The 14,821-nt window shown below is 37.7% G+C and overlaps 1 protein-coding gene across 1 annotated transcript in view; it reads left to right on the top strand.

Moving 5' to 3' along the window:
• The window catches only part of SMARCA5 (SWI/SNF related, matrix associated, actin dependent regulator of chromatin, subfamily a, member 5), a 39,935-nt gene that overhangs the window by 10,917 nt on the left and 14,197 nt on the right, over nt 1–14,821 (top strand). Inside the window, exons 4-14 of the mRNA XM_066232774.1 lie at nt 705–805; nt 2,682–2,782; nt 3,554–3,733; nt 6,153–6,308; nt 6,393–6,524; nt 7,080–7,148; nt 8,442–8,551; nt 10,345–10,571; nt 12,237–12,358; nt 12,438–12,590; nt 13,940–14,072. Of these exons, the coding sequence (XP_066088871.1) occupies nt 705–805; nt 2,682–2,782; nt 3,554–3,733; nt 6,153–6,308; nt 6,393–6,524; nt 7,080–7,148; nt 8,442–8,551; nt 10,345–10,571; nt 12,237–12,358; nt 12,438–12,590; nt 13,940–14,072 (1,484 nt within the window). The remainder of the gene's footprint in view (nt 1–704; nt 806–2,681; nt 2,783–3,553; nt 3,734–6,152; nt 6,309–6,392; nt 6,525–7,079; nt 7,149–8,441; nt 8,552–10,344; nt 10,572–12,236; nt 12,359–12,437; nt 12,591–13,939; nt 14,073–14,821) is intronic.

Genomic DNA, 14,821 nt, shown 5'->3' with positions numbered 1-14,821 from the left:
CTATAAATTAGATTTAGAGTTCATAGGAGTGTCGTAATTTGCTCTTTGCTAATTAAATGAAAACACTGAAAGTATAAAGGTATAAAATTAGATACTTCAGAGTTGAGAAGTAAGTAGTTTAGTAACTTAAACCCTTCAGAGATTAAGAAATCTGGTGATATTATAACTTCAGAAAATTAGTTTTTAAAGGGATGTATATGACTCAGGATATCAAATCTGGGATTGTGTTTAAAAAGCTTTGAGTAATTCTGATGAATCTACTAGAGTCATTGCTCCTAAGTATCTAATCTGAATTTTCTACAGTTTTTGGTGAAAATTAGTTTTTAAAATGTGATTTCTGAAACTATTTTTTTTTTCTGGCAAAAATACTTAAAAAAGTAACTTCGAAATACAAATTAGGAAGTTTTACTGGCTGCGTGTTTCCTTGACAGTAAATGGTCACATTTAAGTTTATCAGGTTCTGGTTAACTTAGGTATTACAGTACTTTAAGAATTCTGTATTTTAGGAAACTGTGTAGAACAATTCAGTTTAAATTTACTAAATATTTCTACTGTTCACTTTCTTAATCTTAATTTAGTTGCCTGTTGAAAATTACTATTGTGGGTCTTGGTCACCTAACTTGGCTGTTGACGTTGAAATAGTAGCAGCTAGTTAAAACTGAAGCCCAAAACCCTCCCACTTGATTTTCTTTTATTCTCCACAGCTACCGACACCGTAGAACAGAGCAAGAGGAGGACGAAGAACTGTTAACAGAAAGCTCCAAAGCAACCAATGTTTGTACTCGGTTTGAAGACTCTCCTTCATGTATGTTGTACACACTTTATTACTGGAGTTTTAAGAAAATCTTCTAGATTTTCTTTATGACATCCTTGAGTTCATGTTTTGGATTTATCTTGGCTATAATTTATAAAGGGAATTTTTAATAATCTTTTGAAATTTACTGATTGTGAAGTAAACCAGATTTTTTTATTTTATGGAAATGATAGTATTTTAGTGATAGTGGTGCTGTATTTCAGAGGGGCACAAATTGCCATTGTATTTATTGTCTGAATGAGGAGGTAAAACTGGAGATAGTTTTTGCTTTATATTTGTCCCAGGTAAGAAAACTAATGTATTAAAAAGGGCACTTGAAGAATTTTGCTTGTTCATTTTCCTATTTTGCACTGATTTCCTTTAAATCTTTTTTTTGACCTTTGTTAGTGGTTTTCTAGAAGGAAGCATGGTTAGCCAGGTTTTGGTTTTACCCGTGTGCTCTTGATCTGTTCAGTGGCACAGAAGCTTCCATTTATCTTTGCTGAAGCCTAGTGTTTTCTTCCCACCTTCCTCTGTATCACGTGATGACTAGTTTGTGTGATCATAGTAGTTGTGAGTGAAAAAAATTACTAAGGTCAGTATAGAATATGCTATTTGGATTTGTTTTCCAGTTGCTGTTAACCTGAATTCTTAGCAAGTCAGTCCTCAGGCAGACAGGATCTGGCCAGAAATTCAGCAGTCTACTTGTGCGCCTTTACTTTTGTGGAGGTGGGGCTATATGGAGTTCTTTCTCAGTTTCCATTTCTTTTCATGAAGCTAGAAGTCAGAGACAGTTGTGTGATACAAGAGAGAAGGAAATTCAGTTGTCTGCCTTATTTCTTCCTCACATTCCAACATTGTAACTAGCTTTCTCAGCTTTGGGTAGCTTTTCATCCTAAAATAGTGCTTTTAAAAGGAGGATGGGATACTGAATATACTAATTTAAAAAAAAATCAGATGATTATGATGTGTATATACTTGGTAATTGTGGAGGGGGATATGTAGTAAACCAAGAAAGAAATACTGTCTGTGTAGGAACTCTTTTTAAAGTGATTTATGAAGGGTAAAGGAAAAACTATCTCTTTTATTTCCGTATTTCCCCTTAGTTAGGAGGAATATAAAACCCTCAGAGAACCTCTGTTTGGTTCATCCTAGAAGGTAAAACACTTGGTTAGGAACATTTGTGATGAACTTAGAAAAGGAAATGGAGCCCTGGCCGGTTGACTCAGTGGTAGAGCGTCGGCCTGGCGTGCAGGAGTCCCGGGTTTGATTCCTGGCCAGGGCACACAGGAGAAGCACCCATCTGCTTCTCCACCCCTCCCCCTCTCCTTTCTCTCTGTCTCTCTTTTCTCCTCCTGCAGCCGAAGCTCCATTGGAGCAAAGTTGGCCCGGGCGCTGAGGATGGCCCATGGCCTCTGCCTCAGGTGCTAGAATGGTTCTGGTTGCAACAGAGCGATGCCCCAGACGGGCAGAGCATTGCCCCCTGGTGGGCATGTCGGGTGGATCCTGGTCGGGCACATGCGGGAGTCTGTCTGACTCCCTCCCCGTTTCCAACTTCAGAAAAATACAAAAAAAAAAAGAAGGAAATGGAGTCCAGGTCTCCAGGACAAGTGCATGAGTAACACAGGAAATGGGTGGTTGGGTGGGCTTTCTATCTGTAGTCATGTTTCCTGCACTTGGTCATCTTTCCTATCCACCTACTCCTGGTCCTCTCAGACCACAGCAGCTGCTTCCAGAGACTTGCCAGTTTCCCATTCTAAAACCTAGTAAAAGAAAGTCAGAGTGAACCCATGTGCCCTCTTAAACCTCTGAGTATCAGTTGAAGAATACTGTCTACCTATATTTCTTGTATTTAACATGTGCATTGTGTTTTCTCTTTTGTTCTTAGATGTAAAGTGGGGTAAACTGAGGGATTATCAAGTCCGAGGATTAAATTGGCTCATTTCTTTATATGAAAATGGCATTAATGGTATCCTTGCAGATGAAATGGTATGTGTTTGGTAGTATTCAAGGAGGTTATATTTTGTAATTTAAAATATTTTATACCATTAAGTTTGTAAAAGTGAAGTCAGTATAACAGTTTTGTTGATTATAATCTAGAACTGTTAGCAAACTAGTTCTTTGTCAAACTGATGTAAGCAGCTTGCTTTTGTTGCAGAAATGGGATCTAGAATTCAATTGTGAGTAATTTTTTTATTATCTGTGTAATACATTTTTAAAAATATATTTTGAAAAACATTCTTCTGGTTGACTTTTGTAATAGTCAACCATTACAACAAATTTGGCCATTTCCTCCACTTTTTTAAAAAAACAGGTGAGGTAATTGAATGTTTAATTTATCATCTATAACTATTTTTCCAGGGTGGCAGTTTATATAGTTCTCTCATAAAATGTTTCATCTCTTGTTGTTAAACATTTCCATCTACCTGTAGTACTAAAACACTTGATTTCTCAGAGAAAGCATGGAGCCAAAAGAAATGGGTTGTTTCAGTTCTAGCTCTTCTGGGTGACCTTGGAAAAGTCATTTAAACTTCTGGGCCTTATCAGGATGGTAAGATAGTACCTCCCGCATAGACTTGTTTAAGATTAAACAATACAACATTCATAAACTTGACATATACCTAGTTTTTGCCATTTGTTAGCTTTTAGAAACACATAGATTTGCTTTTAAATGTCCCTTTATATGTCAGGAAGTATAATTATGGAAATCTGTTTTGTTTTTGTTTTTAACTGCTTTGTGGTTATTCTGAAATTTTTCAGGGCCTGGGAAAGACTCTTCAAACAATTTCTCTTCTTGGATACATGAAACACTATAGAAACATTCCTGGCCCTCATATGGTTTTGGTTCCCAAGTCTACATTACACAACTGGATGAGTGAATTCAAGAGATGGGTACCAACCCTGAGGTCTGTTTGTTTGATAGGAGATAAAGAACAAAGAGTAAGTTTCTAGTATTTTTGGTATTAAAAGAATTTTTTTTTTTTGTATTTTTCTGAAGCTGGAAACGGGGAGAGACAGTCAGACAGACTCCCGCATGCGCCCGACCGGGATCCACCAGGCACACCCACCAGGGGCGATGCTCTGCCCACCAGGGGGCAATGCTCTGCCCCTCCGGGGCATCGCTCTGCCACGACCAGAGCCACTCTAGTGCCTGGGGCAGAGGCCAAGGAGCCATCCCCAGCGCCCGGGCCATCTTTGCTCCAATGGAGCCTTGGCTACGGGAGGGGAAGAGAGAGACAGAGAGGAAGGGGGGGGGTGGAGAAGCAAATGGGCACTTCTCCTATGTGCCCTGGCCAGGAGTCGAACCCGGGTCCCCCGCACGCCAGGCCGACGCTCTACCGCTGAGCCAACCGGCCAAGGCTGGTATTAAAAGAATTTGAATTCAGTTTTGGCAGAGGGGGATAGCTAGAGGAGGGATAAAAGAGCAGGGGTCCAATAATAAACTTGGTCTTTACAAATACTAGTAATTTGTAGTATTGTCTTGGTTAAGAATCATATGGGGGGGATTGTAGACTATAGAGAACTATAAGGATATAGTTTGTTTCTTCTTTTGCATGTGGTTGTATAAACTCAGAGGCTGTGTTCTCATTCTAGTAGCATTTTCTTGTTTATAAAAGAAGACAAATGTGTGAAGTGGTTGGAAATTTAAGGAGCCAGATTTTTAGATTGATGCATATAATGGTTATAGTCATACAACAGGATTTTTTGAGTCAGTTATAGTTATATGGTGAGTTGGTATGATAGCTATAGAAATAAGTTAAAATGTAGAACAATTGACACATCCTTTTAGAGAAGTAATGGAAATGATACTATTAAAAATAAAAAGTTTAGATTTGAAAATTTATTCAAGCTGTATTGAAAGATTATGTACTAAATTTTGTTTTTCTTTCATTTGGTTATCAGTAATAATGGTTATCAGTAATAATTCTAGGGTGGTTTTTTTTTTTTTTTTTCATTTTTCCGAAGCTGGAAACGGGGAGGCAGTCAGACAGATACCTGCATGCGCCCTACAGGGATCTACCCGGTATGCCCACCAGGGAGCAATGTTCTGCCCCTCTGGGGTGTCGCTCTGTTGCATCCAGAGCCATTCTAGCACCTGAGGCAGAGGCCACAGAGCCATCCCCAGCGCCCGGGCCATCTTTGCTCCAATGGAGCCTCGCTGCGGGAGGGGAAGAGAGAGACAGAGAGGAAGGAGAGGGGGAGGGGTGGAGAAGCAGATGGGCGCCTCTCCTGTGTGCCCTGGCCGGGAATCGAACCTGGGACTCCTGCACGCCAGGCTGACGCTCTACCACTGAGCCAACCGGTCAGGGCGGGTTTTTTTTTTTGTTTTTTTTTCTTACATTAAGTATTTTCACTTACCAAATTACTTTTTATGTTTTGGAGACCGACTGTTTACTCTTTGCTTTACTTTTCTCACTTATAAAATGAGAATAGTAATAAATAGTAATAGCAATGTTTTAATACATTCATAAACATGAAAGACAGGAAAATGCTTACTGCAAACTATCCTTCAGTCCACTGTCTTTTTTTTTTTTCTTAAGTGAGAAGTGGGGAAGCAGGGAGATAGGTTCCGCATGTACCCCGACTGGAACCCACCCAGCAGGCTCCGCTATGCGGCGATGCTCTGCCTATCTTGGGCCATTGCTCAGCAACCGAGCTATTTTAGTGTCTGAGGCAAGGCCATGGAGCCATCCTCAGCACTCAAGGACAATTTGCTCCAACTGAGCCATGGCTGCAGGAGGGGAAGAGAGAGGTAGAGAGGGGGGAGAGGGGGAGAGATGGAGAAGCTGATGGTTATTCCACCTGTGTGCCCTGACTGGGAATCGAACCTGTGACATCTACACACAGGGCCAATACTCTACCACTGAGCCAGCAGGCCAGGGTTCACTTTCTTTATGTCAGAACTCTCCACCCCTTCAACTTTGCCTAAACCCATCTCCTTAGAATCTCAGGACCTAGTAGAATTAAAGGAAGAAAACATTTTAAGAATCTTAAATTTTCCAATTTTTTTCCTAAATGGCTTTAACACTTACATGATTAATGACGTTATCTTTAGTGATAAGAAAGCTTTTAGCGGTTCTCAACCTGTGGGTCGCAACCCACAGATTGAGAACCGCTGGCTAGATTCTTGCATAATACAGATCAGTGTTTTTCAATTACCAGTCTGCCAGAAATTTATTGTGGGTCCACGAGTTAACCACCCTGCAGACTTCAGGATCCATGGTTGAAAAACACTGATATAGATAACTCTAGCCCTTTTTATTATTCCCACTCCTCTTATACATTAGATTGCTTATTGTTAACACACTTAATGTATAGTTTATATCTGTATTATGTATTTTTTTGTCTTGCTACACAGGCTGCTTTTGTCAGAGATGTTTTATTACCAGGAGAATGGGATGTATGTGTAACATCTTATGAAATGCTTATTAAGGAGAAGTCTGTTTTCAAAAAATTTAATTGGAGATACTTAGTTATAGATGAAGCTCACAGGATCAAAAATGAAAAATCTAAGGTAATTTGATATTTAGACGTGAAAATTTGTGCTGTTTCGTGATCAATATACAGAATATACTAAGGATGAATTTGGTTCTTTCAGTTGTCAGAAATAGTGAGAGAATTCAAGACTACAAATCGACTACTACTGACTGGAACACCTCTTCAAAACAACTTGCATGAGCTCTGGTCACTTCTCAATTTTTTATTGCCAGATGTCTTTAATTCAGCTGATGTAAGTATTCCTAATTGTTCTCTGGTTGGACTAATAATGTTTTTGTTTAAATGTTAAACACTTCCTTATATAGAATTGGCCTGCTTTTCAGTACTGCTTGAGGTAGATAATCATTAATTTTTTTGTGCTTTTACATAGTTGTCCTGGTGTAACTTAGTAAGTTTTCTGTGCATCTTGAGAATTTAATTTTGTGCCTTTTAACTTGAATCTCATTTTATAAATTGTTTTCTGTCTTTGCAATGTCATAGATTCGCATTCCTGTTTGGTAGTCATGTTGGCCTGACTTTGTTTCAGTGGCTCTAGGTGGACTGCTTGTATTTTCACTGAAAATTGTTTTGATATTTTTTAGAAAAATACTTGGAAGCAGTATTCTCAAACTAGGTATAAAGTTAATTGCTAACAACGGTGAACATGTGAAAAACGGAATTGAACTAAAATGACTTGTGATTCACATCTCTTAACAGTTCTAGAAGTCAGTTATACAGCTAGCATAGTAGAATTATATGTAGTTAACATTAACTCCAATCTTAGTATGTGTTTTGTTGGTTAATCTAGGACTTTGATTCCTGGTTTGATACAAACAATTGCCTTGGGGATCAAAAGCTAGTTGAGAGGCTTCACATGGTAAGTATTATTAAGGCACATTTCCAATGGGAATAATGATTGAGATTTAAACTAGTGGATGCAGAGGCTTTAGAATCAGGTCTGATTGAATCTTGCCATCTAACTGTTTGATCTTATAATGGAGGGAAGGAGTGACACATGTCAGTTTTAGTGTTGTTAGAACCTGGGATGCAATCCCTGATTAATGACGGGAAAAGTAATCCCTTAGGGTTCGAAAAAAAGTACAGTGGGGGAAAGAAGAGTTGAATAAGGATTAACATAGACAAGTTTTCGAAGGTAGTTCCATTTACCTTCTGTAGAAGAATCAAACGGGTTCCATTCTGAAAGGCTAACGCTCCATCTCTTAGATCCTGTGACTGTGTATAAACAACTGCTAATAGTGCATTGTCAGCAGAGTCATTATGTTTTTGCCCTGTTCCTTCCTATGAAGATTCATGAGTGAAAGCTGGTAGACAGAACTTTTTCTAACAGACCCCCGGATTAAGAAATTCTGGTCAGCAGGATAAAGCCAGGCCTTAAATTCTGGTCAGCAGGATAAAGCAAGGCATATGAGGCCTTTCATGACCTAACTGGCTTTCTTAGCTTCTCTTGACATTTCAGTCTGGATAATTCTTTGTGGGAGGGGGAAGGTGGTTTCCTCTTAACAGCATCCTGACTGACACTGGAGATGCCAGTAAGCAAGCCCATTTGTGACAACCAAAAACATCTGTAGGCATTACAGATATTCCCTGAGCGGGGCATTGTTTCTCCCCTTGCCCCCCCCCCCCCCCCATTGCCTGATCTAACTATTCTACATCTCTCCAACTTTCACTTCATTAAAAAAAAATTTTTTTTTAATTACAGTTGACATTCAATATTATCTCAGTTTCAGGTATACAGCATAGTGGTTACACATTGGTGTAACTTAAGAAATGATCCCCCCCCCCATCCTCACCCCCGGTGAGGACAAAACAAGTGAAATAACTAGTTAAAGTCTAGTTATTTCACTTGTTTTGTCAAGCTTTAATGTACTAGAACTGCTGGATCCAGTTTTAGTTTTCTGTAAACGTGCTAAATTTATTGGAAGGATTGTAGAATATATATGTACACTCTGCTTTACTAGATAGCTGCTTTAGGTGAAGCAAACTAAAACACTCACTAATAAGTTATTACATATTTGGAAGGGAGAAGTCCTAAGACTCACTTGATAGCCAAGCAGATGGATTTTTCCATGTACTTTAATAGGCAATTTGAGATCCTGAAATTTAAATACTTAGGTTACAGATGAGGTCTTCTCTCTTTTTCTTCATTAAGGTTTTGCGTCCATTCCTCCTTCGTCGAATTAAGGCTGATGTTGAAAAGAGTTTGCCTCCAAAAAAGGAAGTTAAAATTTATGTGGGTCTCAGCAAAATGCAAAGGGAATGGTATGTGATATCACTATTATTTCTTCACTAATTTTATTTGTATTTTGATTCTGTAATGTGTGACTTCCAAGAATTTCTGTTTGTTGGATTGAACTCATCCTGAGTTTTCTGGGCATATAACATAGGGCTTATCAATCAAATTTATGATACAAAGTCTTGAAACTGTTAGGTGATAGAATTAGGATGGGAGGTTTATGAATCTGAAAATTAAATTTGTGGTTTGGTTTATTAAATAGGAATACAATATAAAGCTGTCTACTTGAGGTTTGTAAAAGGAAGCTTTGGTTTCATAGACGTGAAACGTAGAAGTGGTTAACTTGGTAGGTCATAAATACTGGATCATAAATTGCTGCTAGTCTCTGATGAAGTTATAGATTATTTGTACAAATGTGAGAAAATAATCAGTGATTTTACTTCATAAAGTTACATTGATTTAATCTAAAACAGTCTGTTCCTTGTTAATGTGTGAAACTGGTGATGGTACATGCTAGCTGTTTTTAAATACCTGCATAGGACACAATTTCAAAAACTTGAAAACCTTGTAAGTTTCTTCTGTCTTTTCCCTTTTTTTCCTAAATTTTATGGGCATATGAAATTCAAAAGGCTAGAGATCTCTGATTTAATTTGGGTTTTTGGGGGGGGTTGTTTATTTTTGTGAGAAAGCTTAACATGAACAATAACAATATGAAGTAGCTGCAGAGAAAAGATATTATAATGTAGCACTTGTAAGTGTAGTGATTAAAGGCAGGAAATAGCCACACTATTCTTTACTGGTTATACCACATCTCAGGCACATTTAGTTCTGTCCTTAGTATTGGTAAGTATTTACCCAAGGGGCCAGAGTTGTGGGGAAACATTCTGAAAGGCTGTAATTTAAAGAAATGGGTGTGTTACCTGGAAAAGAACCCTCACAGAAGGCAGACCATCATCGTAAATGTCCTCAAAACTTTTGAAAGTCTTGAATAGGGTAGCAGAAATGCTTGGCATATCTTGTATGGTTCTAACACACAAAAGGAAAACGTGAGTCAGTGCTAAGAGAAGACAAGTCTTTTTTAGTTAAACATACTGGTAAACTGTTTGAGTTGTGATGGAAAGTGTTGCCTTTAATAGTAAATTATTTGTGCCTCATAATTGGAATGGGTAAGCATAGATTGCAGAGGTTATTTTATTCAGAGATTTTAAGGTTCTGAAACTTTGGTATTTGGATATATTGCTCTCTCCTGCAGAGTAATACCTAAATTCTTAGTGTGCATTCAAGGCTTTTTACAAGCTGGCCTGTGGCATCTTCATTGCCCCTCCTGTGTACCTTTATTTAGATTTCATCTCATTGTATTCATCTGCTCGTTGTCCTGCCTTACCTCGTGAATCTTTCTCCTTCCTCAGATTAGTGTTCTTACACAAGTACTGTACTAGCTACAGTGCATGCAATTAGTGACGTTCTTTTGTTGGAAAAGACAAGTTAAAATTATGTTTAAAACTTATAAGTTATACTTTTTATTTTAAAATATGGTATCATACCATTTTGTTTTAATTTATCCCAAGGAGATGAATTTATTCTGTTTTGGGCCTCAAGTCCCAAAGCATAAAAGTAGCATTAGAACACTGAGGGCAATACAGAAAAACAAGCACTAAGAAGCAGGGAATGTGTGGTGAGTAACCACACCCTAGAAGTTGATGGGTGGTTTTACACAGGTAATTTTGGGTTGAGATGGAGAAGGGGATTGAGTATATAGAGTGGCAAGGACTTATCAGGGAACATTTGAACCCTCTTGCGATATTTTTCTTCTCAATAGGTATACCAGGATATTAATGAAGGACATAGACATACTAAACTCTGCAGGGAAGATGGACAAAATGAGGTTATTGAACATCCTGATGCAGTTGAGGAAATGCTGTAATCATCCATATCTCTTTGATGGAGCTGAACCTGGTCCACCTTATACGACAGATATGCATCTGGTTACCAACAGTGGCAAAATGGTAGTATTAGACAAGCTGCTTCCTAAATTAAAAGAACAAGGTATCTGTTTTACTGGTATAAAATTAAGAAGTAATGAAAACTTTCTTAAAATTCTGATGTTAAAATACCTTGAAAATACAACTCTGGCATTTCCTGAAGTTGAAGTGTAGAACATTTTAAAACTATCCATTATCTGAGCTCCCCCTAAATTATAGGCCTTAATCCTTTTTAGTAATTAGGGCAACCATACTCCCTGGATTTGGGGGGGGGATAGTTCTCATTTTATATGTGTTTTCTCAGAAATACCAACCTTTTTTGTTATAAAATACCAAGAATGCTCTTCCTACCTGTATACTTAGTTTGCAGTTCTTCTAATACACTGTCCTTTGGTAGACAGTGTTGTTGTGTTTGTGGTATTGTTTTTCAGTTATTAAGTATTATGTGCATGGGTCCAAAGCAGTTTTATTACAACATGATGACTTTTATGTCAAAGTGAGTATGTAGTGTGTGTACAGGTGCATTTAATTACATAAATGTATAGGAAACTTAGTATGAAGCCAGCTTCGACAATTAGAAACTCATGGCAAAACTTGTTTTTATCTATATTGTACCTGCTTGTCTTAGATTTCAGATTTCTCCATTTGTATTTCTCTGTATTTTGATAAGAATGACAGTTAAACTGGTAGATGACTCTGATAGGATATTGACTATCAAAAACATTGTAAAAGTTGTTAGTGAATTGTTTTTCTTTTTCCTTTTTATGCCTTCTTGTAGAACTGTATTTCCTAAAAAGCTTTCTTTGAAAGCTCATTAGTTACAGGACTTGAATTGCTGGGGAGAAGTGGCAGTTGCCAGACATTAATGGAAGCTGTTAGAAACTGTGGGGAAATGGAGACTATTGAACATCTTTGTGTACACTCGGAGTTGTGGGAGGGCACCAGCAAGTTTTCATCCAGCCAGATCATGTTTTCAACATAATCCCTTTGCCGTCAGGCATTTTATTGAAGGCATCATGCAGCTGGCTGAAGAGATGGGAGGCAGGTGGATAATTTTCAATAGGGCAGATAAGTGAGGGACACAGTTACGGTCTTTTTGTTTGGATTGAGTCTTCAGAACTGGATTAAGACCTGGGTATTGGGTGTGTGTGTAATCAGGCCATGCATGGGGAAGAGTTGTATAGTGGTGTAAGGTTATTTTTAAATGTATGCATAATGAAAAGATAATGATTCAGCCTTTGGGATGGCAAGGCCTCCTAGGCCAGACACAATTACCCCAAATTAGAGGATCAAGTCCCAAAGCATAAATGAGAACGTGCAGATGCTCCAGCACTTTCAGCCTTTTGTAGAGTGTATTTTCACCAATGAGGTAAAAGTTGGTTTTGCATCTCATTTGCATAATCTAACAACATTCTTTGACTTGTTTGCTTTTCTGATGTTCTTGTTTAATAAAAAAAATGCTTTTTTTTATCACTTCATATTCATTTTGAAATATCCCCTAATTTTTGTAAGCAGTATATTATTACCCTTTTCTGTTTGTATCATGGGAAAAATGGGAGGAGTGACTGATTGGTGTGCTAAATAATGTATAGTTTTCCTTGTAACCAAGTAGGTAACTTACAATTAAGGGGTAATTGGCTAGTGTTAGTTTTGGTTAGCTTTAAATTTTTTTTTTTAAATATTTTTACTTTTAACGCTTCCGATAATGTACTATTATATTCACCAATAGGTTCACGAGTACTAATCTTTAGTCAGATGACGAGGGTATTGGACATTTTGGAAGATTATTGCATGTGGAGGAATTACGAGTATTGCAGATTGGATGGACAGACACCCCATGATGAGAGACAAGTGAGTAAAATTCAAGAAGGGGAAATTAAAAAGAAAGATAAAACAATTGTCTGACATTTGTTGTGCTTTATGTCTACAGGACTCCATCAATGCATACAATGAACCAAACAGCACAAAGTTTGTTTTCATGTTGAGCACACGTGCTGGTGGTCTTGGCATCAATCTTGCTACTGCTGATGTAGTAATTTTGTACGATTCAGATTGGAATCCCCAAGTAGATCTCCAGGCTATGGTAAGAGATCAGAGATAAATTGATTTCCTGCTAGATTTTTTTTTTTTAGTTGGAACAAGCTAATAATCTATGCCAGTGACATAACCCAGTAGAATGTTATTTTGTTCTTACCTGATAGTTTAGTGACTAGTGACTATGTTCTGCAAGTGATCTTCCATCTAAATCAGGATACAGATGCTCTTCAACTTAACAATGGGTTATGTTCTTGGGACATAATCCCGTAATGACTTTAAAATATTAGAAGTCCAAAGTGCATTTAACGTACTGAAAATTATAGTTTGCCTAGCCAGTTTCTGTGGAATGAATATTGCTTTCACACCATCAAAAAGTCAAAAAATCCTAAGTCTGGGACCATTTTATTTTCTATCTCACAGTTCTGCCTACCTTAGGACTGTGGAGTCCTGCTCTACCCTCTGCATTCTGGTGGCAGAAAGGGGAGGAGAGAGAGCTGAGGAATTTTTTATGCATTAGACCTAAAAGTGCCCTCACATTCATTTGCCAGAGCTAATCACATAGTGTATCTTACTGCAAGGGAATTGCTAAATTACGGTACAGTTGTGCCCTTGGAGGAAAGGGAAATATGGATATGGTGAGCTATGAACCCATCATCAATTAGATGCTTAAAATTTAGGCCCATGTGCAGAAACACCTTGACCAGATCAGGAAGAGCATTCTTTTTTGAGAAAATTTATGATCTATAGATTAAATAGAAAGCTTACAAATTCTTAAGACTGATACTGTTAAGGACTTGACCTTATTGGTGACTATAAACCCAACTATTAAATAGCTGGTGTTGGTCACCTCGTCTTGTACTCTAAGGATAGCTAGGGAAATTGATCATTTTGACAGGGATATTTAGTAGGAATATGGTTTGTGAATTTACCAGAAGTTAAAAAGAAAATGGAATTATCATTAATTTGACTACTTGTCTGTAGTTAACTTGGTAATACTGAAAAACTGGGATTTTTATATTATTTTTAGAGTTCATAGCAGTGAAAATAAAACATATCAAACTTAAAAACTATAATTACCTCTTCTTGCTAGAGACGTTACGTAGATTTTATCTTGGTACAGTTTAGTAAAATTAATCTGATAGTGTCTCAGCAGACTCACCAGCTATGATGCGTTCCATGCCTCCTAAAAGTTTTCCTTGTGAGATAACCAGTTAATTTGATTAAAGCAAAACAATTTAAAAAATAGTAACATACTGTGACTTTTCAGCATAGTTTTTTGTTACATAATTTTGTAAAGTTTTGTACTTGAGAATATTTAAATTTGTTTCTTAGTATACACACTCAAATGTTACGTGAATTTTTAATTTGACTCAAACGATGTGATACTTTGCCTAGGACCGAGCACATAGAATTGGACAAACCAAGACTGTCCGAGTGTTTCGCTTTATAACGGATAACACTGTAGAAGAAAGAATAGTGGAACGTGCTGAGATGAAACTCAGACTGGATTCAATAGTCATTCAACAAGGTTAGCCTTATTATATTAGAACCTTAAAAAATTTCCCAAGTTGGGTTGATGCACATCTTTTTCTTGGATTTTTAAGGAGGTTCTTATTATCAAGCATCTGTTGAATCAGGCTATTTATATTCCAGAGATGATAAGCTTTGGTTTGTTAAGAGGATGGGTTTGGGCTCAGGAAGGGTTACCTTTGAATATTGACTCTGCCAGTTAGCGGTTCTTTTATACGATCTGAGCCTGCTTTTCATCTGTTAGATGAGAATAAAGATAACTACTATTTAGGTTTCTTAAGGATCAGAGAGGACAGTGCACAAAATACCTAGCATTCAGAATGGGACATATTTCATAGAACTGTGGTGATTGTGATCTACGCGTACTGACACTATTGATTATCCAAGGGATCCCAAAGAAATCAAAATGAAACTCAAAGAATGATTCTTCTTTTTCTAGGCTGCAGGTATTTATTGAGCTCCCAGCAGATGCTAGGCATAGGTCCCAGTGCAGACAATACAGTGCTGAATGAAACTGACTTTTTTTTTTTTTTTACAGAGGCAGAGATAGGGACAGACAGACAGGAACGGAGAGAGATGAGAAGCATCAATCATCAGTTTCTCGTTGCGCATTGCGACTTCTTAGTTGTTCATTGATTGCTTTCTCACATGTGCCTTGACCGTGGGCCTTCAGCAGACCGAGTAACCCCCTGCTGGAGCCAGCAACCCTGGTTTCAAGCTGGTGAGCTCTTTGCTCAAGCTAGATGA

This window comes from Saccopteryx bilineata, chromosome 1 (genome assembly GCF_036850765.1).
Source record: "Saccopteryx bilineata isolate mSacBil1 chromosome 1, mSacBil1_pri_phased_curated, whole genome shotgun sequence".
Taxonomy (NCBI): Eukaryota; Metazoa; Chordata; class Mammalia; order Chiroptera; family Emballonuridae; genus Saccopteryx; species Saccopteryx bilineata.
This window is presented reverse-complemented; position numbering and strand designations above follow the sequence as displayed.